The sequence below is a fragment of the Phyllobates terribilis genome, unplaced genomic scaffold, assembly GCF_046119375.1.
Source record: "Phyllobates terribilis strain yellow unplaced genomic scaffold, ASM4611937v1 Scaffold_4__5_contigs__length_816908805, whole genome shotgun sequence".
NCBI lineage: Eukaryota > Metazoa > Chordata > Amphibia > Anura > Dendrobatidae > Phyllobates > Phyllobates terribilis.
In genome coordinates, this window is record NW_027362764.1 from 223,779,390 (window position 1) to 223,806,856 (window position 27,467).

At 41.6% G+C, this 27,467-nt stretch overlaps 1 protein-coding gene across 1 annotated transcript in view; it reads left to right on the forward strand.

Annotated features, from left to right (window-relative positions):
- The window catches only part of LOC141265263 (acyl-CoA dehydrogenase family member 11-like), a 476,536-nt gene extending 450,245 nt beyond the window's left edge, over positions 1 to 26,291 (forward strand). Inside the window, exons 14-17 of the mRNA XM_073678109.1 lie at positions 5,137 to 5,203; positions 7,045 to 7,130; positions 19,013 to 19,129; positions 26,182 to 26,291. Of these exons, the coding sequence (XP_073534210.1) occupies positions 5,137 to 5,203; positions 7,045 to 7,130; positions 19,013 to 19,056 (197 nt within the window). The 3' untranslated portion in view covers positions 19,057 to 19,129; positions 26,182 to 26,291. The remainder of the gene's footprint in view (positions 1 to 5,136; positions 5,204 to 7,044; positions 7,131 to 19,012; positions 19,130 to 26,181) is intronic.
- Positions 26,292 to 27,467: the final 1,176 nt, after the last annotated feature.

Sequence of the window (27,467 nt, forward strand, 5' to 3'; positions counted from 1 at the left end):
GTCCATCTGACCACAATGAGCCACTTGTTGGCTTAGACAGAATTAAATCAACAAATGAAGTGCAGCACAGCTTCCCGAAAGTTACATTAGTGCAACTCCTGTAGAGAAGACTGCAAAGTTCATCACAAGTAAAATGGGAATTAGAACCAGATTGTGCTATAGACAGTGAAACGTTTAACAACTGACACTTTACTTTCTTCTCTCCTATCTCTTGCATAGTTTTGTAGTTATGTTTATCATACATTCATGATAACCATTGCAGAATATAAATATTATATAATCATAGTGATAAATTAGCCTAATAATGAATAGTGAAATCCAAACTAGATCTACAAGTCAAAAGTGTTTTATGTTAAAATCAGTTTAAGGCTATATTCACACATTGCATTTTTGCTGTGTTTTTATGCAAATTTATGTAAATTAGAAGCTGCTTTTAAAGTACCAGCAGAAGCTATGAGATTTCCAAATCAGTCTGGAAAAAGAAACAATGTGTGTGCATGGGATTTCTGAAAACTACTGCGTTTTTGCAAACTGCAACATGTCACTTCATGTGGTATGATCAGACCATGTCCCTGTATGATCAGACACAGTCATTACACAGTACACAGCAGGGGCACATTTATAAGATTATCTCAGCACAGGAACATTTTATTAAAACACATCCAATTGTGGAACTTATTATTATTCTAAGATTGATTTGATTAAAATGTAAATTTTAATTAACTTTGGGGGAAAACCCCTTTTAAACTAGTTTTGGTAGGTACTGATCACTGAACACCTTACAAGACCTGCTGTTTTGGAGAGATTTTAATCAAATTGTCTAGCTATTCTTATTGGCCCCTTCTCAATGTTGCTCAGAATCAGACTTGCCCATTTCATTTGCTGCTTTGTATATCCCGTTCCTTGACAGGTATAACTGTAGCTGAGTAAATCAATGTAATTCACCACACTCATCCAACCATATTAATAAACTATAAAAGGCATATACAACACACAATACTAATACATCAGAAATATTAATGTAGAAAATTCAGAACTCAGGGCAAGTATTGTTACAAGTACATGGGCAAAAAAAGGATATACAATCCAGTTATGATAATCAAGGTGACGATTGTGGTGGATTAGGACCACTACCCATTCAATAAGGAAAAAGGCTTCTATGCAAAAGACCTACGCTGGAAGATGGGAGGACTTCTTTCTTGGGAAGTCCAGACTGAGATGCCTAACTGGATGCTTCTGTTTTTGTAGAGGTGAAACGAATCTCTCAAAGATTTATGTAGTTTTGTATTCCTGTTTATGGACCCATTTCTCACTGCCCGCATCAAGTTCAACTATTTTGAGGCGCTTGTGTGGATCCCCTGCTCTCTCCCCACGACGCTGATATGTCCTCAGGTACAGTACGCAGAGGCGCTTGTGTGGATCCCCTGCTCTCTCCCCACGACGCTGATATGTCCTCAGGTACAGTACGCATCTGATCCATTATATCATGCCGCATTACACCTGCGGCCTCTGTTAAATTTACTCTGATCTGCATCTATCTCATTAGTTACTGTTACTCCATAGGCGGTCATACATGTTTATGATGTGAGGGGGTGGATTTTTGTCTATCTTGACTTAGGGCAGGGAATTCCGTGGGTTTTCATGAGTTTTTACTGTATACTTCTGCTGCTTATACTTTAGCAGCACATTTTCTCTCACCATTTGTGGATTTTGTGTATGTACTATTATCTTGCTTTAATAAATTTATCTTGATATTCAAACCGATCCCGCGGTTTTTCTTTGGACAGGAGTGTCCTCTGGTTCTTTTTTCTCTTTGAGTTTTACCTGAACCCATGAGTAATCTCTTGACACTGTGATAACTTGTTCTGAGCTTAATTGTTAATTATTATAGATCATAGGCCTCTGTCCTCTCTGTCCTTTTTTGGTTTAATATATATTCGGGCTAGTCTCCACTTTCAGTGGATTCGTTATAGGTTTTTCATCAAGTTCAACTATGATGGGACTCATGGAGTCGGCCCCTTCTAGGCCAGTTTTAAGCGTGAAAGAAGGTATAATTTCCAAGGGCTAGGGATAATCATTAGGCAACAACAGAAGTAGGCATATGTTGGGATCATCTGGAAACAATACTAATTGTCTTTTTAGGAATCTGAGAACCTGTATCAATTTACCATGAACTCTAGGATAGGCCCAGATCAAATGGAAGAAAGAGCCTGACATGGTTTGAGTATATTTTCCAAACTACAAACCAACTTTATTTCTTGCATTTTTTTTTCATATTTTCTCAGGCGATGAAAAATTCTGATGAAATAACACTGGTCAATAGTGTGGTGTTTCCCTTGATGGGTTGACTGTTGGGCTAGTAGCGCTTCATTAATTTTTTCCTCCTATGATTATGTAATATGTAAACATTTAAGAATCTGGCTTTTGTCTTTTAATATTAACATCCTACTTACCAGAATTGAGATGGTGTAGCCAAGAGCGGAAATGGGGAATTGTGCTAATTCTCCACTTGCAGGAAATCATATTCTAGCCTCTTAATAATTTAATATATATGTCTCGCCCAGGGGGATATAGGGGACTCTCTACCCGGGCCTTTTAACTTGTTTAGGATGTCACGGCAGTCGGCTCCCGGGCCCGTACTCTGGGGTCTCTCTTGAAAAGGGGTTTTAGTGTACAGTTTGTCTCGTGACGCCACCTGTGGTTTCCGGTAATGGTTACCGGCGCTGCTGCAGACCTCCGGCGCTGATGGGATGGCAGCTGGGATGTTTCTGCTCCCCACAGGCGGAGCGGCCCCCCCGGGGCAGTGTAGGTGATGCTGGGCGTTGTAGTGCAGAAGAGATGGTGCAGCAGGAGTAACTGATAGAGACAGGAGATTCACTTCAGTACCTTTACTGGTGCGGATGTCAGGTACGGTCCAGGGTACTCGGTAGGAAGGGTGCACTTCTGGACTCTCCCCAGTGAGCGGGTATAAGGCCTCCTGGTCCGTTTCTCCCTCTCTCTAAGCTCCTGGCCAGCCTGAAACTCGGCCTAGCTTCTGTGTTGTGTCGTTCTCTCACCTGTCGCTTGGTAGTAGGACCTTTATCTGGCAACCACTATCCCTGGACGCCGGGGCCTTCATGGTTCCTAGTCCTGTAAAGGGTTTAGCTTCAGGTCGACCAGGGATCTGTAATCCTCCTGATATGCCGATAGTCCCTACTGGGTATAGAGGACCCTGTAGGTGCGGACCCGGTGTCCGGATTAAATCTTGGGGTGAGCCTGTGATGCTCCTCTGCCCCCTTAACTCCTTTCTCCTCTTTGCCTCCGGCCACACTCGGGGCCCTCAGAACAGAGCAGCAGATGTGCTGCGTCTTCACTGCTCTCAGCGTCAGCACGCTCCCCTCAGACTAAACTGAACTGCCTGACTCCACCCTCATATATATATATATATATATATATATATATATATATATGCCTAACAGGGCTCCCTCTGGTGGTATGAGGTGGAAGGGTGGAGGTGTTTGTTTGTAATGAGGGCCTCTTGTGGAGAAGTCCATGCACCCTTTTGGGTCCTGTGGTACCTGTAGTAGCAGGGTGCCACATATATTTTTTATTTAAATTTGTTCCAAAACTTTAATAAAAAATAATATCTAATGATAAACGAGTACAGGGTGGGCCATTTATATGGATACACCTAAATAAAATAGGAATGGTTGGTGATATCAACTTCCTGTTTGTGGCACATTAGTATATGGGAGGGGGGAAACTTTTCGAGATGGGTGGTGACCATGGCAGCCATTTTGAAGTTGCCCAGTTTGGATCCAACTTTATTTTTTTCAATGGGAAGAGGGTCATGAAACCTATTGAGAATTTCAGAAGAAAAACAATGGTGTGCTTGGTTTTTTATTATTATTTATTTATTATTATAGCACCATTTATTCCATGGCGCTTTACATGTGAAAAAAGGGGTATAATACAAGAACAATTACAATAATCTTGAACATAATGTGACAACGACTGGTACAGGAGGAGCGAGGACCCTGCCCGCGAGGGCTCACAATCTACAAGGGATGAGTGAGGATACAGTATCTGTTGTTTCCATGCCATTCCATGCCAACGTGCCATCTTCAGTGCATAAAGAGGGCAACACATCATCATGTAGCAATTTCGGATATCCAGTGGCATTGAGGTTTCCATTGATGAAGAATGGCCCCACTATCTTTGTACACCATATAGCGTACCATACCATCAAGACACGAGATGTGCAGCATCTTAAACAATGGATACTAGAAGCCTGTGCTAGCATTTCTTCTGCAGTGTTGCTATCAGTGGGTCAAGAGTGGGAGAAGAGGGTTGTATTGACAATCCAACACAATGGGCAGCACTTTGAACACATTTTATAAGTGGTCATAAACTTGTAAAAAACTAATGAAAGAATAAAGTTACGTTAAAACCAAGCACACCATTGTTTTTCTTATGAAATTCTCAATAAGTTTGATGTGTCACATGACCCTCTTCCTATTGAAAAAAAATAAAGTTGGATGCAAAATGGTTGACTTCAAAATGGCCACCATGGTCACCACCCATCTGGAAAAGTTTCCCCCCTCCCATATACTAATGTGCAACAAACAGGAAGTTGATGTCACCAACCATTCCCATTTTATTTAGGTGTATCCATATAAATGGCCCACCCTGTAAATATCCTTTATAGCCAGGTTCCCCAACTCCAGTCCTCAAGGCCCACCAACAGGTCATGTTTCCAGGATTTCCTTAGTATTGCACAGGTGATGGAATTATTGTCTGTACAGGTGATAGAATTATCACCTGTGCAATACTAAGGAAATCCTGGAAACATGACCTGTTGGTGGGCCTTGAGGACTGGAGTTGGGGAACCCTGTTTTATAGGAAGCAAATATATAAGTAATAAGACAAGTAGATGCAAAACATATTTTGAGCCATATTAGTGACATCTTATTTCTAGAATTGAAATGATATGGTTAGAACATGTGGGTCATCTTTCTCTAATGATCTTGGATTGTAGAACTGTTTCATTGCCATGATCATAAATGCAAAGTTTATAAAAATTAATCTCGAAACCTGTTTTTATGATTTGCCAAATTCATGTCCTTTTTTTATAATTTTTTTTTCCCTCTTCTGTAGGTGCTGGAAACTCCAATTGCAAAATAGCGATTGTAATGGGTAAAACAGAAAATGGCTCATCCTCCAGGTATATCTTAAGAGGAGCAGCTCCTCTGTATAAGAACTGTTTACAGAAAGAAAAATGTTCTGATGGGTCCCTGGCACTCTACCAGGAGTGATCCGTATCATCTACCATACATGTCTGACAGTTAACATCCTTATTTATCTGTGGAAAAAGCCACCATGTAGAATCCTACATAACCCAAATGGGAAAAGCAGGGAAGAACAAGCACCACGTGTTATCAGAAAATGAGCTACTGCTTTAAATCTAATTTTTAAGTAAAAAAAAAAAAAAAAAAACTCAAAATCTTGCAACCTTTACATTGGCCACGGGGCTATTCTAGACTCCTATGTTCTTTCAGAAAAGTCACTGGTACAAAGGGCTTTGTGAGCGGAGTAGGAGCTGTGACATAGCCTGCTATGAAGAGTGGATCATATGTGATCCATTATCTCCCCGTGATACTTCTGAAAAGTCTTCAAGAAAGAACAGGAAATATGAGTTCAATATGACCCCAGAGCCCAGTATGAAAAGTGCAAAATGTGTTGTTGTTTTTTTCTTGCAGGTTGTAATATGAAGAAAAAAAAATTTTGAGGTCCTGTCTTGGTCATATAATTGTGTTAAATACTTTGTAAAAATCTCCGAGCTCCCTTGATTCTGTTTTACAGTGGGTATGGAAAGTAATCAGACCCCTTTAAATTTTTCACTCTTTGTTTCATTCCAGCCATTTGGTAAATTCTAAAAAGTTCATTTTTTCCCATTAAAGTCCACTCTGCACCCCATCTTGACTGAAAAAAAACTGATGCATCAATTCTTTCACACCTGAATTTGGGAATCCTCTGCCATTCTTCATTGCAGATCCTCTCTAGTTCTGTCAGGTTGAATGGTGAACATTGGTGGACAGCCATTTTCAGGTCTCTCCAGAGATGCTCAATTGGGTTTAGGTCAGGGCTCTGGCTGGCCCAGTCAACAATGGTCACAGAGATGCTCTGAAGCCACTCCTTTGTTATTTTAGCTGTGTGCTTAGGGTCATTGTCTTGTTGGAAGGTAGATTCTTATAAATCTAATTCACCCTAAGCGGCAGAAGTTTTCATCCTAAATTTTGTAATATAGCACTTGCTCGATGTTGGCTAAACCCTGACTAATCCACAGAACTTGATAAGGCTATTAATATAATAACAAGCCATAGTACCATAGGGATAGGAAAGAAGCAGCCCAAATGTAAGTAACGTTTCTGATACATATTACCTCCTCACTGATGGACAAACCTATAGTCTACTTTGAGTTCATGTTACTGCCTCAACATGTTTTCCCCATGTAATACCAGGTTCATCAGGAGGTTAGGAGGTAATGGTTGCCCATAAGACAATATACTTGGACGCCAGATAAATGTATGTGAATCCCCTAAAGGGGCTGCTTAATCTGTGTTACACAAAAATGTTGTGACTATTCAAAGCTTTTACGCCAGTTCTTTGGCGTAAAAGCTTTGATGAATCGGTGCCTTTATGTCCTCTCTGCTTTGTCATTGGGCTTAGAGTTTGATTCAGGCATCACTGCAAATCAAGTGCTCTCAATCGACATGAGGCAAGGTGTGGAAGATTGTAACCGATAGGATGGAACAGTTCACTGAGCCTTTGGCCACACCAAGGCTGCAAACTCTTTTTTTTTTAAATATAAAACGTAAATGGTGAAATCTGTACTAGATGTAGGATTTTTATAAGGGAATGGTCCCATATATGAATGTATAAGTGGTTTAATTTGAGTTTGGGGGTAACACTCCCTTCAAATAGTTGAACAAGTATGTTAATGTCTGATTCCATATGAACTGTATTTGTTACATCTTGTGAACCTTATGTAACCATATTTTTCAGATATAAGAAGCACAGCATGATCCTTGTTCCCATGGACACAAAAGGTGTAGAGCTTGTCAGAGCGATAAAAGTGTTTGGGTATGAAGGTAATGTAGCAAGAACTATGCTGTATACACCTATATGTTTACAATTGGGGGATGTTCAGCATCACAAAATTATGTTCTATTGCACATGAAATGTTATAATTTCACTTACTACCATACTCTATTGTTGAAATGTGCCCACTTTTAGTATTCCTCCCCTGGTCCCGGCAGCTCCATGTGGTGGTTTCAACATGGGAAGGGAGACCGCCCTCTGTGTTGGCCCCTCTCCAGTGACTTGCTTGAAGGGGGCTGGCTGTTTGCTCATTTCAGTTGCCATTTAAGCCCCCTCTCTGTAGAGATAATACAAAACTAAAGCAGAAGTAGCTTTCGGGATCAGGATAAGGGTGCTGAAGCATGGACATATCAATACATTTCATGTACAGTAGTATAATATATTTTTGTGTTGTTTGACAACCCCTTTAAATCCTTCTGGCTCCCTGCAGTTTTCATTAAGTAGTTTGCCCTATATGTGCTTGTACTATTAGTGGCAACAGGCAAATGAATTATGCAGTTTAAACTTAAAATTAAATATTGGTTAAATATGAAGATTTGCTTTAATGGCATCACAAAAGTCTTTTTAGCAGATGATTCACTCATTGTAGGTTGCTGTAAGGTTATGTACACACTGATTTTTTTTTTTTGAGCAGTATGAGTATGTGCACACAATGATCCCCAATTCATTAACACAGGAGTGACATTACCTGTTGTTATTGATGGATATTGTGTTATTTGCTGTGTATAGGGGTTACCTGTCAATAATTCTGTCTCTGAACATGGAGCCTTGCTGTGAGCTTTCTGTTCTGTGACAGAAAAAAAGCCCCAGTGGCCTGTCAGTGTGAATTTCATGATTACCACTTTTTAATACTAATCCTGTTATTAAAATTAAAAATACCATCTTTTTAAATACCGTATTTTGTGGACTATAAGATGCACCTAGGTTTTAGAGGAGGAAAATCGAAAAAAAATTAAGCAAAAAATGTGGTCATGATGTCCTGTTAAGGTGGAGGGGGTGTGCTTCTGACACTGTTATAGGGGTAATGTCACCCAATTCTGTTAATATCCCCCATCCTGGTATATATGCTGCCCCCTCCTTCCTGTTATACGTGGCCCTCATCCCCATCCTAGTATGCATGGCACCCCTGATCCCTCTTCCTGGTATGTATTGCACCCTTCATCCTGGTATGTATGGCCCCCTTCAACCCTCATCCTGGTATGTATGGCCCCCCTCATCCCTCTTCCTGGTATGTATGGCCCCCCTCATCCCTCTTTCTGGTATGTATGGCCCCCTTCATCCCTCATCCTGGTATGTATGGCACCCCTCATCCCTCTTCCTGGTATGTATGGCACCCCTCATCCCTCTTCCTGGTATGTATGGCACCCCTCATCCCTCTTCCTGGTATGTATTGCATGCTTCATCCTGGCATGTATGGCCCCCCTCATCCCTCTTCCTGGTATGTATGACACCTCTCATCCCTCTTCCTGGTATGTTTGGCACCCTTCATCCCTCTTCCTGGTTTGCATGGCCCCCCTCATCCCTCTTCCTGGTATGTAGGTACCCCTCATCCTGTTATGTATGGCCCCCCTCATCCCTCTTCCTGGTATGTATGGTACCCCTCATCCTGGTATGTATGGCCCCCCTCATCCCTCTTCCTGGTATGTATATGGCACCCTTCATCCCTTATCATGGTATGCTTGGCACCTCTCATCTTGGTATGCTTGTCACCCCGTGATCCCTATCACGCTGCACCCCCAAAAAATAAACAATTATACTCACCTCCTCTCTGCTCCAGTGCTGCGTCCTGCTCTGCTGCCGACAGGGATCTCACTGTGTGAGCCACGCATGGCATAACTGCCATGCACCCTCACACTGTGAGATGCTGTGCCGGAATAGTCACTGCTCCCCACGCCGGGACTGTGTGCGTGGGGAGCAGTGACCATTCACTCTCCTTAATAGCACGCACACTGTACCCGCAGCGCGGCTCCTACTGCAGTCGACGGTCATGTGTGCCCGCTATTAAAGACCATGAATATTTACTACAACCCACTCCACACAGTGAGATCCCTGTCGGCAGCAGAGCAGGATGCACTGGTGGAGCAGAGGAGGTGCGTATAATTGTTTATTTTTTTTTGTGTGCAGCATGATGGTGATCAGGGGGTGCCAAGCATACCAGGAAGAGGGATGAGGGAGGCCATACATACCAGGATGAGGGATGAAGGGTGCCATACATACTAGGAGCTGCGCTGCAAGTACAGTGTGCATGCTATTAAGGAAAATTAATATTCACTGCTCCCCACGCCCATGTGCATGAGGGGCAGTGACTATTCATTTTCTTTAGCAGCGGGCACAGTGTAGGATGCAGCAGCTGGCTACTGCCTCCTGTGCCTCGCTCCTCCACCACTGCAGCTCCCCCCACACATCTCAACACCCAAAGCCACAGTGTGTGTGTATATATGTATGTATATATATATATATATATATATATATATATATATATATATATATAATATATCCACTTGTGTGGATGTTGTGAAGAGGTTTTTGAAAAGATTCTAGGATCATCCACCACTGATGTCTTCTGTGGACATCCAGCACTTTGAGTTCCCAAGCTCACCAGTGCGCTTTTTTTTTGTAGAATGTACCAAACTGTTGATTTGGCCACTCTTAACATTTCTGTTATCTCTCTGATAGATGTCTTCTTTTTTTTCAATCTAATGATGGGCTGTTTCTCTTTCATTGAAAGCTCCTTTGACTGCATATTGTTGGTTCACAGCAACAGTTTCCAGTTTCCAATGCAAATGTCACACCTGGAATCGGCTCCAGACCTTTTTCCTGCTTAATTGATAGATTAACGAGGGAATAGCCCATGTAGCTCATTAAAGTGCTTTTGCGATAATTGCCCCATTACTTTTAATCCATTTTAAAAAGAGGATGCTACATATTAAAGTGCTGTAATTCCTAAACCCATACTCCAATTAGGATGTGAATACACTCAAATTAAGGCCATGTTTACACATTCAGTACTTGTAAGCCAAAACCAGGAGTGTATGAAAAATACAGAAGTGGTGACGTGTTTCTATTATAATTTTTCTCTGATTGTTCCACTCCTGATATAAAATATTGAGCAAATGCTGAATAGTTATATGAAAAAGTTTGGGCACCCCTATTAATCTTAAGCTTAATGTTTTATAAAAATTGGTGTTTTTGCAACAGCTATTTCAGTTTGATATATGTAATAACTGTTGGACACAGTAATGTTTCTGCCTTGAAATGAGGTTTATTGTACTAACAGAAAATGTGCAATCTGCATTCAAACAAAATTTGACAGGTGCATAAGTATGGGCACCTCACCAGAAAAGTGATATTAATATTTAGTAGATCCTCCTTTTGCAAAAATAACAGCCTCTAGTCACTTCCTGTAGCTTTTAATGAGTTCCTGGATCCTGGATGAAGGTATTTTTGACCATTCCTCTTTACAAAACAATTCCAGTTCAGTTAAGTTTGATGGTCGCCGAGCATGGACAGCCCTCTTCAAATGATCCCACAGATGTTCAATGATATTCAGGTCTGGGGACTGGGATGACCATTCCAGAACATTGTAATTGTTCCTCTGCATGAATGCCTGAGTAGATTTGGAGCGGTAATTTGGATCATTGTCTTGCTGAAAGATCCATCCCCTGCGTAACTTCAACTTTATCACTGATTCTTGAACATTATTGTCAAGAATCTGCTGATACTGAGTGGAATCCATGCGTCCCTCAACTTTAACAAGATTCCCAGTGCTGGCATTGGCCACACAGCCCCAAAGCATGATGGAACCTCCACCAAATTTTACTGTGGGTAGCAAGTGTTTTTCTTGGAATGCTGTGTTTTTTTGCCGCCATGCATAACGCCTTTTTGTATGACCAAACAACTCAATCTTGGTTTCATCAGTCCACAGGACCTTCTTCCAAAAAGAAATTGGCTTCTCCAAATGTGCTTTTGCATACCTCAGCCGAATCTGTTTGTGGCGTGCTTGCAGAAACGGCTTCTTTCGCATCACTCTCCCATACAGCTTCTCCTTGTGCAAAGTGCGTTGTATAGTTGACCGATGCACAGTGACACCATCTGCAGCAAGTTGATGCTGCAGCTCTCTGGAGGTGGTCTGAGGATTGTCCTTGACTGATCTCACCATTCTTCTTCTCTGCCTTTCTGATGTTTTTCTTGGCCTGCCACTTCTGGCCTTAACAAGAACTGTCCCTGTGTTCTTCCATTTCCTTACTATGTTCCTCACAGTGGAAACTGACAGGTTAAATTTCTGAGACAGCTTTTTGTATCCTTCCCCTGAACAACTATGTTGAATATTCTTTGTTTTCAGATCATTTGACAGTTGTTTTGAGGAGCCCATGATGCCACTCTTCAGAGGAGATTCAAACAGGAGAACAACTTGCAAGTGGCCACTTTAAGTAGCTTTTCTCATGATTGCATACACCTGGCTATGAAGTTCAATGCTCAATGAGGTTAGAAAACCAAAAGAAGTGCTTTAGTACGTCAGTAAAAAGTAGGTAGGAGTATTTAAAACAGGAAAATAAGGGTGCCCATACTTATGCACCTGTCAAATTTTCTTTGAATGCAGATTGCACATTTTCTGTTAGTACAATAAACCTCATTTCAAGGCAGAAACATTACTGTGTCCAACAGTTATTACATATATCAAACTGAAATAGCTGTTGCAAAAACACCAATTTTTATAAAACATTAAGCTTAAGATTAATAGGGGTGCCCAAACTTTTTCATATAACTGTATGTGAACGTAGCCTAAAGCTGAGAATCTGCATTTTAAGCCCATATTGATTAGATAACTGTATCTTGAATATGTTTTGGTCAACAGCTAAAATGACAAAACTTGTCACTGTCCAAATATTTCTGGACCTAAAGGTATGTTCTGGTGAAAATGCTCCTTTTATACATGAGTTTAAAATCAGAAATATAAGAAAAAACATAGTTGTACAGAAAAGTTGTCTAGAACCAGAACTGTGGCTGCAGGGTAATGGCAAAGATTTAGGAGCCCAACACATTTCTGTAGGGTTATTACCAGACTCCTCCTAATGCTAAGGCTGAGTTCACACGATGCGTTTTTCATGCGTTTCCGCGGCGTTTTTGCAGTTGCGTAAACACCGCGGTAACGCATGAAAAACGCATGGTAGAAGGGCAGCAATGTTCCCCAATTGAAATCCGCATGTGCTGTGCCGATGATGCGGATTTTTCCGCAGCGTAAACGCTGCGGTCAAAAATCCGCAGCATGTCAATTACTTTTGCGGAAACGCTGCTCTTTTGCCGCCATTGACTTGCACTAGACCGCATGGAATCCGCATCACTGTATATGTTGATGCGCTTTTCATGCGGTCTAATGTGCGGATGGTACCCGGGTGTGGAGGAGAGGAGAGTCTCATCCACACCCAGGTACCATTAAAAAAAAAAGAATAAAATAAAAAATATATATTCTCACCTTCTGACGGCCCGCGCAGCGCTCCTGCTTGATTCCCCGCACTTCGCGGTTGAATGAAGAAGGACCTTCGCTGACGTCAGAGTCATGTGACGGGTCACATGACGCTGACGTCGGAAGGTCGTAAAGTCTTCACTGCCGGCAGCCGGGACCGAGCGAAGCCGGACACCGGGGGCCATCAGAGGGTAAAGTATATATTTATTTTTTATTTTTTGACATTCACACACTATATAAATCCATGCCGGCTGCGTAGCAGGAGCAGTACTTCGTCCTCTCTGGAGCTTGAGGCCGTGTGCTTATTTGGAGTTCATCTAAAGCTAAGCCATTTCCCCCTGTTTTGTCTACCCTTGTTTTTCTTATAGAGATTAGTGGAGGTTGACTAGTGCTCATCTCTTCCCAACCCTACCCGTAGCCATACGCCAGGGAGAGCAGGGCGAGGCACGCGTGCAGCGATTGCTGACGAGGCAATATAGGGACAGGGTGACGCCAGATCAGACTAGGAGGTCTTCACTTCCCTCTTTCTCTAGTGTGTGTGCTCCCTTTCCCTTTTCCCTCTGTGTTGCACTAAGTCTTTCCCATACCTGGCGTGACAAGTGGCCACTATAATGAACTATATACAAGGGAGTACAGAAGTAGTTAGACAGTTTAAATAATAGTTGAATTATAATCATGTTATCAACTGTTGGAGCTGTCTTAAATATGCCTAATCCTTCAGAACACCCCACAAAAAAAAAGTCCATCTGCAGAACATCTGGTGATCATTGTGGCCATCCAAACAGTCCTTGTCTACCTATCCACATATTAAAAAAAAAAAAAAAAAAAAAAAAGACCAAACAAATAGACACTTTATTCTTACATATGCCCCCCCACTCCTGTATCATGCTATGTTCTGTCGAGTGTCAATGATATGTACCCTCACCTCCCTCATATAATGCTGTGTTCAGTCTAATGCTATTGATGAGCTGAATAGTATTTCATACTGAGAATTTGTAAGGATGCTAGGTCAGCAAAATCCAGTAGTAGCCATTAAAAACTAAAATCTAATCTCAGGACTCTGGTTCAACAGCCAGTTCAGTACTCCGCTGAGGGGCAGTGCTGCGAGTCTCCTCTTACTTGATGGTGTCGGAGGGTCCTCTTTTGATTAGCCAGGCGTCGTGTGTTTGTGTGTCTGTCATGATGACGTCATGCAGGCCCAACTAAATCAAAAGAGGCAAAAGATCCAGAAAGAGGGTCAGCACTCTGCAATAGATCTTGGTGCATGTGGAAAGCAACAATCCATAGAAACAAATAAATCCCGGCACTCACGTGTATTTCAATGCTCTTTAATGAACGTCCACATGGAAAAACGTTTCACCCCATCCCAGGCTTTTGTCAATTGTGGACTAATGGTTACAACATGAATTTATGGGATACATACCCGGAAGTAATACAAGAAGGAAATATATAACATCACAACATAATTATTACATCATTATTTCTTAAATAAATTATATGAAAGTATATAACCGCTCAAAATTATAAAAGAAAAAAAGAGACCTATTTCTACATATTGTTTGTACATGTTACAATTTCATTACAATACCACATCTATAGAAAAGTGGACGGCTATTTTCAATCATGACATGTGTAACAAGTAAATATATAAATAACTATTCAATATTTAATTTATTAAATTATTCCTAATTATTACATTTTTCATATTGCATACATAATGCGTATGTTGTGAAATATGGAGTATTATCTTTTAAATACCGTGATTTTTTATTACATTTCATAGTAAATTTCAGATTATAATTTTTACTTTACTTATATTAATTCATAATTATAAAATATGTAACTAATTTTTTGTTATCTATATACAAAACAAGCTATTCATATAAAATATGTATGAATATATTTATATTGATTTTCATCCACTTATAACTGACATATCTGAATACTTAATTAACGTGCCTGAGATGTCTGAAAAAAAAGAGATATAAATAACTTCCCTTCAAAGCAAGTTCACATGAAGCAGTTTGTCTCGTACTCTCTATTCAATTCATTAGGGGTCAATGTATTCAAAGTATAGATCCAATATGCTTCTCTCCGCTATAAAATCTTTTTAATATTTCCTCCTCGTCTAGGAAGTTTTATGTGTTGTAATATTTGAGCTATTGAATGATTCTTTTCATTAAAGTGATAAGGGAGAGGTAGATAGTGTAGTATCATTACAATGAATGGTGGACTTGTGTTTATTAATCCTACTCCCCACCTGTTGCATTGTCTCACCTATATAGAGAAAGCCACAAGGGCATTTGATCGAATAAATAACATTACTGGTCGTACCGGTGAAAAAAACTTTTATTTCAAAACGTTTGCCTGTTTGAGGATGTGTAAAATATTGGCCCTTAATCACATTATTGCATTGAGCACAATTAAGACATGGAAAAGTGCCATTGTTCTTTTGGGAGAGAAAGGTCTGTTTAGAATTTAATTGCACTCCCTGCATCCGCTCGTATCAGTTTATTTTTAATGTTGAGTAGTTTTTAATTGCATATCAAAGGGGGATTACTAAATTCCACAACATTAAGGCTGTGTACCCACTATCGTTTTTTAAGCGCTTCCGCAGCGGCAATTCCGCCGCAGAAACGCTTAAACGCTTGGTAGATGGCCTGCCATGTTCCCCAATGATAATCTGCATGTCCTGTGCACATGCTGCGGAAATTTCCGCTGCGCATTATCATTGCGGAAAAATCCACAACACTACCAATTATTTTGCGTAATCGCGGCGTTTTCGCCACCATTGACTTGCATTGAATCGCTTAATATCCGCATGACTACATGTGCACATGCGGATATTAAGCGATTCAGTGTGCGGATGGTACCCGGGTCTGGAGAAGAGAAGACGCTCCTCCAGACCCGGGTACCACAATACCGGTAAAAAAAAAAAATTTAAAATAAATAAATACATTATACTCTCCTTCTGATGGCCCCCAGTCCACATAGTGATGGGTCCTGACTAGTGTTGAGCATTCCGATACTGTAATATCGGGTATCGGCCGATATTCGCAGTATCGGAGTTCCGATACTTTTAGAACATCGGATACCGGAATCGGAAGTTCCCATAATGCCTGCGCTCTGCAGTGTCTCTGAAGGACGACAAGCTGGATGGACATGTAACTATTTTTTTTAGTAAACTAAGAATTAAATAAAATTGTGTGTTTTATTTCAAATAAATAATTTTTTTCTGGGTGTAGTGTGTGTTTTTTCTTTTTAACACTTTGTAGGTTAGTAATGGGGGTGTCTTATAGACGCCCATCATTACTAACCTGGGCTTCATGGCAGCTGGCGCTGATATGAACCCCACCACTATTACCCCCTGCCACTGCACCAGGGCAGCGTGGAAGAGCGAGGCTAAGTGCCAGAGTTGGCGCATCCTATGGATGCGCCATTTCTGGGGCGGCTTACGGCTGGTGTTTCTAGCCTGGGAGGGGGCCAATATTCATGGCACCCTTCCTGGGCTATTAATATCAGCCCCCAGCTGTCTGCCTAGCCTTTGCTAGCTATTAAAATAGGGGGGACCCCAAAACATTTTTTTGGAGGGGGGTCCCCCATTTTAATAGCTAGTAAAGGCTAGGTATTCAGCTGGGGGCTGATATTAGTAGCCTGGGAAGCTCCGTGGGTATTACCCCCTTCCCAGGCTTCAAACATCTGCCCTAGCTGTCTGCTTAACCTCTGCTAGAGACTAAAATTATGGGGGATCCCACGCCAATTTTTTTTTTTAATAAATCCTTTATTTTAACACTAAATGACACTTGAGGGGTTAATAAAGATGCCGTTCCTAAATTATTATTTATTTTTTAATAAATTTTTCCCAAAAATTTTGACGTGGGCTTCGCCATATTTTTGTATGCCAGCAGGTACAGCATCCAGGAACGGGCTGCCCCCAACTCGCAGCTGCCTATTTGTACCTGGCCGGACACAACAATATAGGGAAGCCCTTTTTTTTTTATTATTATTATTTCATGAATTTCATGAAATAATTAAAAAAAAAAAATACGTGGGGCTTCGCCCTATTTTTGTGTCCAGCCAGGTACAACTAAGCAGCTGGAGGCTGGAATCCACAGCGCAGGGTGGCCCAAGCTTTGTGGACCCCCCTGCTGCGAACTGCAGTCCGCAGCCACCCCAGAAAATATCGCGTTCATAGAAGCGCCATCTTCTGGCGCTGTATCCAGCTCATCCAGGGCCCTGGTGCGGTGGCTCACTGGCTAATAAAGGGGTTAGGGCCAGCTTTGTATTATCCGCTGGCCCTAAGCCCGAAATTCATGGGGTCACGCCAATATTAGGCTATGTGCCCACGATGCAGAAATGAAGCAGAAATTTTCCTGACCATTTCCGCATCTCCGTGCCAGAAAAACGCATGTGGATTCTATGTGCGTTTTTGAAGTATTTTTGAAGACAAATAAAGTTAGTGAAGAAAAAAAAAAAAAAAAAAGGCCAATTTGATGTCATTTCCTAGTACAACCCCTAATCAATTTATTAAAAAAAAAAAAAAAAAGTGGGCTCACGCGTATTTTTAAGGAAAAGAGGGAAAGCTGAGGGCTGATTTAATAGTCTTGGAAGTAGCCAAAGATCATGGCCCCTTCCCTTGCTATTAATATCAGTCCGCAGCAGTTAGCTTAGGCTTTACAGCCCATTCATAAACAATCATAATCACCTCCTCTCTCCTCCAACATTGTGTTCCGCTCTATGCCGGAATAGTCACTGCTCCCCACGCCGGGACTGTGTGCGTGGGGAGCAGTGACCATTCATACTCCCTAATAGCGCGCACGCGGGGGGTGAATATTCATGGCCTTGAATAGCAGACACGCTGACCACCGAGTACAGCAGGAGCCTCGCTGAGGCTACAGCATGATGAGTGCTATTATCGAGAATGAATAGTTACTGCTCCCCACGCCTGGACTGCATGCGTGGGGAGCATTGACTATTCTGGCACAGAGCGGAACACAGCGCTGGAGGAGAGAGGAGGTGAGTATGATTGTTTATTTTTTTTTCTGTGCAGCGTGACGGGGACCAGAGGGTGGGTGCCATGCATACAAGGATGAGGGGTCCATACATACCGGGATGAGGGTGGGGGCATGCATACAAGGATAGGCATGAGGGGGGGCCATACATACAGGGATGAAGGGGGCCATACATACAGGGATGGGTGTGAGTGGGCCATACATAACAGGTTGAAGGGTGCCATACATACCAGGAAGAGGTATGAGGAGGCCACGCATACCAGGATGGGGGATTGGGGTGCCATGCATATCAGGATGGGGATGAGGGCCATGTATAACAAGGAGGGGGCCATATATACCAGGATGGGCCATATTAACAGAATTGGGGGACATTACTCCTATAACAGTGTCAGCAGCAGACCCCCACCCCCTCCCTCTTAACAGGGCATCATGACCACATTTTTTGCTTACATTTTTTTCTATTTTCCTCCTCTAAAACCTAGGTGCATCTTATAGTCCGAAAAATACGGTATATGCTTTGATATAATTTATTTAAGAAATAATGGTGTAATAGTTATGTTGTGATTTATTTGTAGTTTTTTTTCTTATATATTTCCGTTTTGTATTACTTTGGGGATGTATCCTATAAATTTATGTTGTAACCATTAGTCCACAATTGACAAAAGCCTGGGATGGGCTGAAACGTTTTTCCATGTGGAAGTTCATTAAAGAGCATTGAAATACTCGTGAGTGCCGGGATTTATTTGTTTCTATAAATCAAAAGAGGGACCGCGGATGGGATCAGGTAAGAGGCGATTCGCAGGGCTCCCGTCCACCAGTCTCGGAATAGTGACCTGGCTCATGGACCAAGGTCCTTCTAATAGATTATTTCATCTCTACTAGAAAGGAAAACTACTGAACATTACAGGAACCAATATTTTCTATATCCCTTCATTTATCATGCCATGCTCTATGTCTTCGCCTCTGCCCCTGTTCTTTGTTGACAGGCTGCAGCGGTGACATCACAACTACAGTAGATCACTGCTGCTTCCAGATCTAGCTCTGTGTCACTGCAGAGACCAGTGATTGGCTACATTGGTCATGCGCTATAATGTCACTGCTGCAGCCTGTCGACAATGTTCAGAGGCAATGCTGGTCCATTGGAGCGTGAATGAAGCTCAGTATATTTATAACCCCCTGAACGCCTATGGAGTAAGAAAAAGTAAATCTTGGAAAATCATTTTAAGTAAAAGTAAACAGATGGCACAGCAAGATAAATGAAGCAATAGTTGTGCTTTCCTTTAATAAGCTTTGTTTGCTTTCCAGTCATATACTTTGTGTTGACCTTTGTTAATTAGTTTACCGGATGGCCATGCACGTCTATAAACCATTGTGGTCTGTGTTTTTCTTCACACAGGAAGTGGTTGCACACTGGATAGCAGAGAGTCGCATTGCAATTGAACAAGCCAGACTGCTGACACTGAGAGCAGCAAAAGCCATAGATACAGTTGGCAGTGCTAAAGCTCGAAAAGAGGTACAGGATATGGTTCTCATTGTAACTGTGAATTGTGTGAGCTCTAAATATTACATTGTGTAAGTTAACCTTTAAACTTCATGAAAACAAGCCCTGATCATACTGTGTCTTATCACCCCCTGACTTATTGCCATTGTTATATATATTCTGGTCATCCAATGACACAAATACCTAGGTGAAATGGAAAAACAAATCTGCAAATAATACTAACAATACCACAGGCGGATCAAGGCTTTCTTGCACCCTACGCAAAAATTCAGTTTGGCGCCCCCTCCTATACACAGTTTAAAGGAGTATTCCCATCTCCAAGATCCTATCCCAATATGTAGTAGGTGTAATAATAATACTAATATTAGCAAATACCTCCAATTAGAAATGTAGTATATTTTTTTCTGATTCGCTATCTCTCTTTCCTCATGTGCAGGCATCACATGACCTTAGGTATCCATGGTTATGTCCACTGATAAAGTCAGTTAGCTAGTTGCTAGTGGTCGTAACCATGGATACCTAAGGTCCTGCGATGCCTGCACATGAGGTAAGAGGTAGCAAATCAAAAATACTATACTAAATTTCTAATTGAGCTATTTGCTAATATTATTATTATTACACCTACTACATATTGGGATAGGGTCTTGGAGATGGGAATGCCCCTTTAAAGGGAATCTGTCACCCCCTGAGAGATATAAGACCTCTAATATGGGCATACAGATTATAGAAAAGTAAATCTATACATACCTGTATGGCCCATAGTAGAGGTTTGATTGCAGAGAAATGTGTTTTTATCAACTCTGTTTTGCACAGGCTTGGCATCCCCTGGATGCCAAGAAATCCATGCCTATCTTCTTAGTAATCCCCACCTATGTGTTTATTTACCATATTCCCCCCTCCCCTTAACGTCACAGAGCCCTGTGATGTGCACTGGTCTCCCTCACCTCCCAGGCATTGGTAAAGCACTGGTCACATAGAGCACGCTTTGTTTCCTTCCGGCCCAGTTTGTATGTGCACTGCACCGCAGGGTTCTATTGCGCAGGTGACGGGGAGTCACTGACGATTTGCATGCTTAGTCATGTGGCACTAGCTTCTCTCCCTAATTCACTCAATGTTCAGTGAAAAACTACAACCCCGGTTTCCCTGAGCGAAGCAAGAAGAGAAGCTAGTCAGCACGTGACTAAGTATGAAAATCTCACAATGTTAAACCGCACAGATCCATTCACTCCCACCATACAACACAAAAGACTCTTTCAAAAATCACTGAACCATCTGCTCACTCTCTCTATTCTCTTTCTAGTTGCAGGAGGTATCTCTCCTAATCCCGCTCCTTCTTGTAATAATAAGACTAGCTCCTTCCCTGCTGCACTCAGAAACCCTGCAAATATCATTAATATTCCTTGCATGCCTTCCGTCTCTTTTAATTGTGCCCTCTGGAATGCATGGTCAGCGTGCAACAAACTCTCCTATAACCATGACTTTTTCCTTTCATATTCCCTTAACCTTATTGCTCTTACTGAAACCTGGATCCAGCAGTCAGATACCACCACTGCTGCTGCCCTCTCATATGGTTGCCTTCATTTTTCTCATACCTGGAAACATGACAACAGATCAGGTGGAGGTGTTGGTCTGCTCCTTTCAACAAAATTTACTATTCAGGTCCATCCCCCCAGTACCCTCCCTTATCTTCCCTTCTTTTGAGGTTCTCACTTTCAGACTCTATCAGCCCCTCTCCTTGTGAGCGGCAGTTGTGTATCACCCTCCAGGCTCCTCCCTTCAGTTCCTGGATCATTTTGCCACTCTGCTTCCAAACGTTCTGTCCTGTGACATCCCCACTGTCATCATGGGGGACTTTAACAATATCCCCATTGGTGATTCCCTCTCCCCATCTGCCTCCCACTTTTTATCGCTAACTTCCTCCTTTGGTCTTTCACAGCTTATTAATTCTCCTACGCATGAAGACTGAAATACGCTGGACCTGATCTTCTCCCGGTTCTGCTCAGTGTATAACTTTACTAACTCCCCCCTTCCGCTCTGACCACAACCTTCTTTCGTTCTCTGTCAAGAACTATCACCCTGCTCAGGACACACCCAACTTTCCACACTTCTAAAAATATACATGCCCAGAAACACCCAGAAACTTATGAAGAATTTGCAGTCATCATTGGCCCCAATCTCTTCCCTCTCATGTCCTGACTCTGCACTGAAACATTATAATGAAACTGTGACGCTGAGTCACTTTTCACGGCCAGGCCGTGAGACGGGATAGTCAAGGAGTCCGAAGTCAAAGCCAGGAGGGTACGTCATAAACAGAGGGAAGAGGCAAAGGCGTAGTCAGGTAACGTTCCGTAGATCAGAATATCAGGAGGAAAGCAGATCAGAGCAGAAGGGGTTAAACAGATGGATGGTCACAACAAGGTCTAAGGTCAGGCAACAGAAGATCAATAAACTGAACTCAAGGCACAGAGAACAAACTTCACACTAGCTGAATGTACGTATGGGGGAAACAGCTCAGTTAAGTAGCCAGGCATTCAATTGGGATAATGAACACCTGAAGATAGCCAGTGCCTCCCAGTCTCAGGTTGGACAGCTTAGCTGTCAATCACCACAATGAGAGCTATTGTACGCCCCTGTACCAGACTGGATGGTCGAGCTGTCAATCACAGCACTGACAGCTCCAGCATGCCCCTGTACAAGATTGGACGGCTGAGCTGTCAGTAACTGCATCCCAGACACTGTGAGGGGTGGAACTGTGACAGAAACACTGCAATGTGCCCTGGATCAAGCTGCACCGCCTACATTTAGAGCACCTCGACAGACAGTGACAGCTCTGGCATGCGCTGCAAACATGTTTTCTCCAGCGGTGCTCCAGGTGCGCCGAATGTCTGTTGAGAAAATCCAATCTGGCCAAAGATTATTTCAAAGAAAAAATTGATCATATCCGACAGAAAATTTGCTCACAATACCCTAACGTTATTCATTCTCCTCCCCCATGCACTTCATCTAGCTCACTTTCTGTCTTTGAACCGGTCACGCAAGAAGAAGTGACCAGGCTCCTTGAATCTTCTCACCCTACTACCTGCACCAGTGACCCTATTCCCTCACATCTCCTCCAGTCCCTTTCTCGGCTGTCACCACTTACCTAACTAAAATATTTAATCTCTCTCGTCTGGTATTTTTCCCTCCTCATTTAAATACACCAGCATACATCCATTACTTCAAAAACCATCGCTTGACCCGAACTCCGCTGCGAAATACAGACCTGTCTCCAATCTTCCCTTCATCTCTAAACTCCTGGAACACTTGGTCCACTCCCGTCTAATCCACTATCTCTCAGATCACTCTCTTATTAACCCTATACAATATGGTTTCTGCTCTTTACATTCTACTGAAACTGCCATTACCAAAGTCTCTAATGATCTACTTACAGCTATCTAATGGTCACTGTTTCCTGCTGATTCGCGCTATCGGCCTCAAGGACACTGTTCTCTCCTGCTTCTCCTCCTACCTCTCTGACGGCTCCTTCACTGTATCTTTTGCTGGCTTATCTTCCCCTTACTGTTGGGGTTCCTCGAGGTTCCGTCCTAGGCCCCTTCCTTTTCTCCTTATAAACTGCCTATATTGGACAAACCATCAGTAGGTTCGGTTTTCAGTACCATCTCTATGCTGAGGACACCCAATTATACACATCGTCTCCTGACATTACCCCTGCATTACAACAAAATACCAGTGATTGTCTGTCCACTGTCTCTAACATTATGTCCTCCCTCTAGCTAAAACTGAATTTGTCAAAAATGGAACTCCTTGTGTTTCCTCCATCCAATAACCTACCTATGCCCGATATTGCCATTTCCATGTGTGGTTCTACCATCACTCCCCAGCAACATGCCCGCTGTCTTGGTGTCATATTTGAATCATATGTTTAATTCACTCCCCACATCCGATCACTTGCCTGCTCATGTCACCTACACCTCAAAAACATCTCTAGAATTCAACCTTTTCTTACTTTGGACTCAGCAAAAACTTATTCATTCTCGTCTGGACTATTGAAACTCTTTACTAATCAGTCTCCCTCTTACCATACTCTCCCCTCTCCAGTACGTTTTGAATACAGCAGCCAAGATCATATTCCTTTCCAACCACTACACCGATGCCTCTACCCTGTGCTAGTCGTTTCACTGATTACCCATCCGATACAGAGTTCAATATAAATTATCACTCTCACTCACAAAGCGCTGCATGGTAAAGCACCACCCTACATCTCTTCCCTCGTCTCAGTCTACCACCCTACCTGTACCCTCTGTTCTGCTAATGACTTAAAACTAAAATCTTCAATAATCCGAACCTCCCATTCCAGTCTCGAAAACTTCTCGCGTGCTGCACCAATTCTTGGGAATTAAATAATTGTCCTGGGTAGTGCATTCCAAATACCTATAGTTTTAACCCCTTCATGACCTTGGACATATCCATTCGTACTTACCGATCTTGGATGTATGGCTACGTCCAGGCGATTTTGCATGCACAGAGGCTGTGCCGCTGGGTGTCATCTGATTTTGACAGCTGACACCCGGCACTTTAACCCCCTAAATGCTGTGATCTATACCGATTGCAGCATCTAGAGATCAGGTAGAGGGAGGAAGCCCCCTCTGCCCTCCGATCGGCGCAAAGCAACGTCATCGCGGGGGCCGATCGAGCATGTTTGTCTGTCAGTGCAGCACTCAGTTTATAAAGCATAAAAAAATCACAAAATAAGAGTGAAAAAAAAACCAATCTATCTATTTATAAGACGCACTTTTTTCCTCCAAAATTTTGGAGGAAACTGGGGGAGGTGCATCTTATAGTCCGAACATATGTTCTGTGGGTGTGGGGGGGGAGCGGCAGCGGCAGAGGAGCGGGGCACAGGAGGCAGCAGCCGCCTGCTGCTGCTTACGCTGTGCCCGCTGCCAAACAAAATGAATAATGGAGTTAAAATCATCACTACACCAGTAGATAAATTCCCAAAGACTTATTATTTCCAAAATAAGGTTACTTGAAGGGGGATTTTTCTCTTCTAGCACTTAGGGGCTCTGTATATGGAGTTTGCATACTATTCTAGGAAAATCTGCACTCCAGTAGGCAAATAGCGCTCCGTCCCTACCGAGTCTCGCTATGTGTCTAAGCAGTACTGTACACAGCCACGTATGGGGTATGTCTACATTCAGCAGAAATTGTGGGACAAATTTTGGTGCCATTTTTAGCCAATGAAAATGAAAAAATGAAAAAATTTGGGGCCAAAACAACATTTTTGTGGGAAAAATATTTTTTTTTCATTTTCACAGATCAACATAAAATTCTGTGAAGCACATTCTGTTTCTGTGAAGCACCTATGGTTTCAAGGTGCTCACCACATATCTAGATAAATTCTTTGAGGGGTCTAGTTTCCAAAATGTGGGGTTTTTCCACTGTTTAGGCACATCTGGGGCTCTCAAAACGTGACATGGCACCTGCAGAGCATTCCATCAAAGTCTGATTTCCAAAATGTCACTCTTTTTTAAGCCCTGCCTTGCGCCCAAACAGTAGTTTTCAACCACATATGGGGTATCTGATTACTCAGAAGAAATTGCACAACAAATTGTATGGTGAAATTTCTCCTGTTACTTTGTAAAAATGCAAAACTTGGGGCTAAAACACATTTTTGTGGGAAAAATGTGATTTTTTTTTTTTAATTAATTTATTTTATTTTCACAGCTCTACGTTATAAACTTCTGTGTTGGTTCTGGGGATTCAAGGTGCTCACCACACTTCTAGATAAGTTCCCTGAGGGGTCTAGTTTCCAAAATGGTATCACTTGTGGGCGGTTTCTACAGTTCGGCACATCAGGAGCCCTCCAAATGAGACATGGTGTCCGCTAATTATTCCAGCAAATTTTACATTCAAAAAGTCAAATGGCGCTCGTTTCCTTCTGAGCCCTGCTGTGCACCCAAACAGTGGTTTTCCCCCACATGGCTTGTTCAAGAGAAATTGCACAACAAACTTTGGGGTCCATTTTCTCCTGTTACTGTTGTGAAAATTAAAAAAAATTGGGATTTTGTAAATTTGGTTAGAAAAATGAAAAATCGCTGGTCAACTTTTAAACCTTCTAACTTCCTAACCAAAAAAATTATGTTTCAAAAATTGTGCTGATGTAAAGTAGACATGTGGGAAATGTTATTTATTAACTATTTTGTGTGACATAACTCTGATTTAAGGGCATAAAAATTAAAAGTTTGAAAATTGCAATATTTTTGTCAAATTCCCATCTTTTTCACAAACGCAAATCATATTGAACAAATTTTACCATTATCATGAAGTACAATATGTTACGACAAAACAATCTCAGAATTCGTGGGATCCGTTGAAGTGTTCCAGAGTTATTACCTCATAAAGTGACAGTGGTCAGAATTGTAAAATTTGGCCTGGTCATGAAGGTAAAAAACAGGCTGGGGGTGTGAAGGGGTTAAGCGTAGGCCAGTCTAAAGAAATGCGTTTTTAGGCTATCGCCCCAACTCACTTGTAGAACTATCTCCTTTTTGACCATACAAAATTTCCTTCAAGATCATGACCCTCGTAGCATGCTGTACACATACTGGCTAGTGACTGTTTCATGCAGCGTTATGTGCATACCCTTTATTTAGTATATTATGGCTGTATCATACAATTTAAGCACATTTATCATTTACCTTTCGTGCCTCCCCTATTTAATCATAGATTGTAGGCTTGCAAGCTGGGCCCTCACTCCTCTTGGTATCTAAGTTATGTTTATTCTGTAATATCTTTGTCTGTACAAGTCCCCTCTAAAATTGTGAAGTGCTGCTAAATATATTGGCGCAATAAAAATAAAAAATATTAATAATAATAAGTATTATTATTATGCTGTGCCCTGAAATCATCTTTGTTAGAAATCCTTCTGGGAAAGAAAACTTTCATAATGGGTAATGTGTCTGAAACACTAAAAGAACATGAATGTTTCCTACATGTCATATTGTGTTCTTATGCTGTGTATTGTATAGTTTTGTGATGCTCATTAACTTTTCCATCCACTGCAGATTGCAATGATTAAAGTTGTAGCACCTAGAATGGCATGTCAAGTGGCCGATCGGGCAATTCAAGTGTTCGGAGGAGCTGGGGTATCTCAGGACTTTCCACTGGACTATATGTAAGTGTAAAAGAATAAAGAAGGAGATTTGGGGAAGTTTTTAAAAGAAGCCTACAGGTAGAAAGGCTTTTGTATAAGTTGAGCTTTGTTTACTTGAAAGTACAAGCCCAAGCCAGAGCGGCATTACTCTCAGTCTGGTGCTGCTAATGACTTTAAATTATCCAAAAGTAAAAAAAAGTGTAGAAAGTGTAGAAATGTCTTTATTCATATTAGGGGCATTTTGGAGCAAAACTTCAAGTCAAGCTCACCCAGTACACAGGAGTGAGACAAAATTCCATCTAACAATGTGGATCTTTCTAGCTGTAAAGGACAGCTTAAAAAATGTTTTTGGCCTGGTTTTTTTGGTGTTGTGAGTGCTGTTTTTATGCATTTTTTTCTGTATCAGTTGACTCAATAGTCCAAATGTGGAGTAATATTTTTCAAGAAAGAAATGCCTGAAGAACTGAACTGTTTCTTCTTTGTCTACATGAGGGACAAATGCTGCACTATGTGTGCTAAACTCAGTGTTACTATAAATCACTAGCTACATAAATACTACATTACACTTGACCAGAATAATGGTAGTTGTGTGTATTATGTGAGGGCTTCTATTTATTACTCCTAGTCATATTAAGTTCTTATAACTAGTTACAGTGGTATATCCACATCAGGTGTGTGCAGAAGGACCTCTTACATTGTGCTACCGGCGTCGCTTCTGGGAGAATGTAGAAGCAGGTGGCCATGTTATACATCAGGGGTCAAATGATGTATGGGGGGTTGTGTCACCGTTATTTTAAAGCCTATGTAGTTAGCATAGGGGTGCCTTCAAAATGGCTGATCTCAGCGTTGTAGAAAGCTACCATTTCTTATTGTTTCACCTGTTTGATTATATAAAAATATTGGAATACCCAATTTGAGCACATTTCAGTGTATTCATTCTGATTTTTAATTTGATCGAACCTTTTATACTTCAAATACTTTTGCACTATGTGCATAATACCTACACAGCGGGTGAATAAATCACATATTATCCCATACATAGGGAAAAGAGGGGAATTTTACCACAGTTATATATAAACCTATAGAAAAAATGGTACACCCCAAAAATTGCAACTCCAATGCTGAAGAATAGATTAAAAAGTGTATATTTTATTTAGAAACATTAAAAGACAAAATCACTACAAAACATAAAACAGA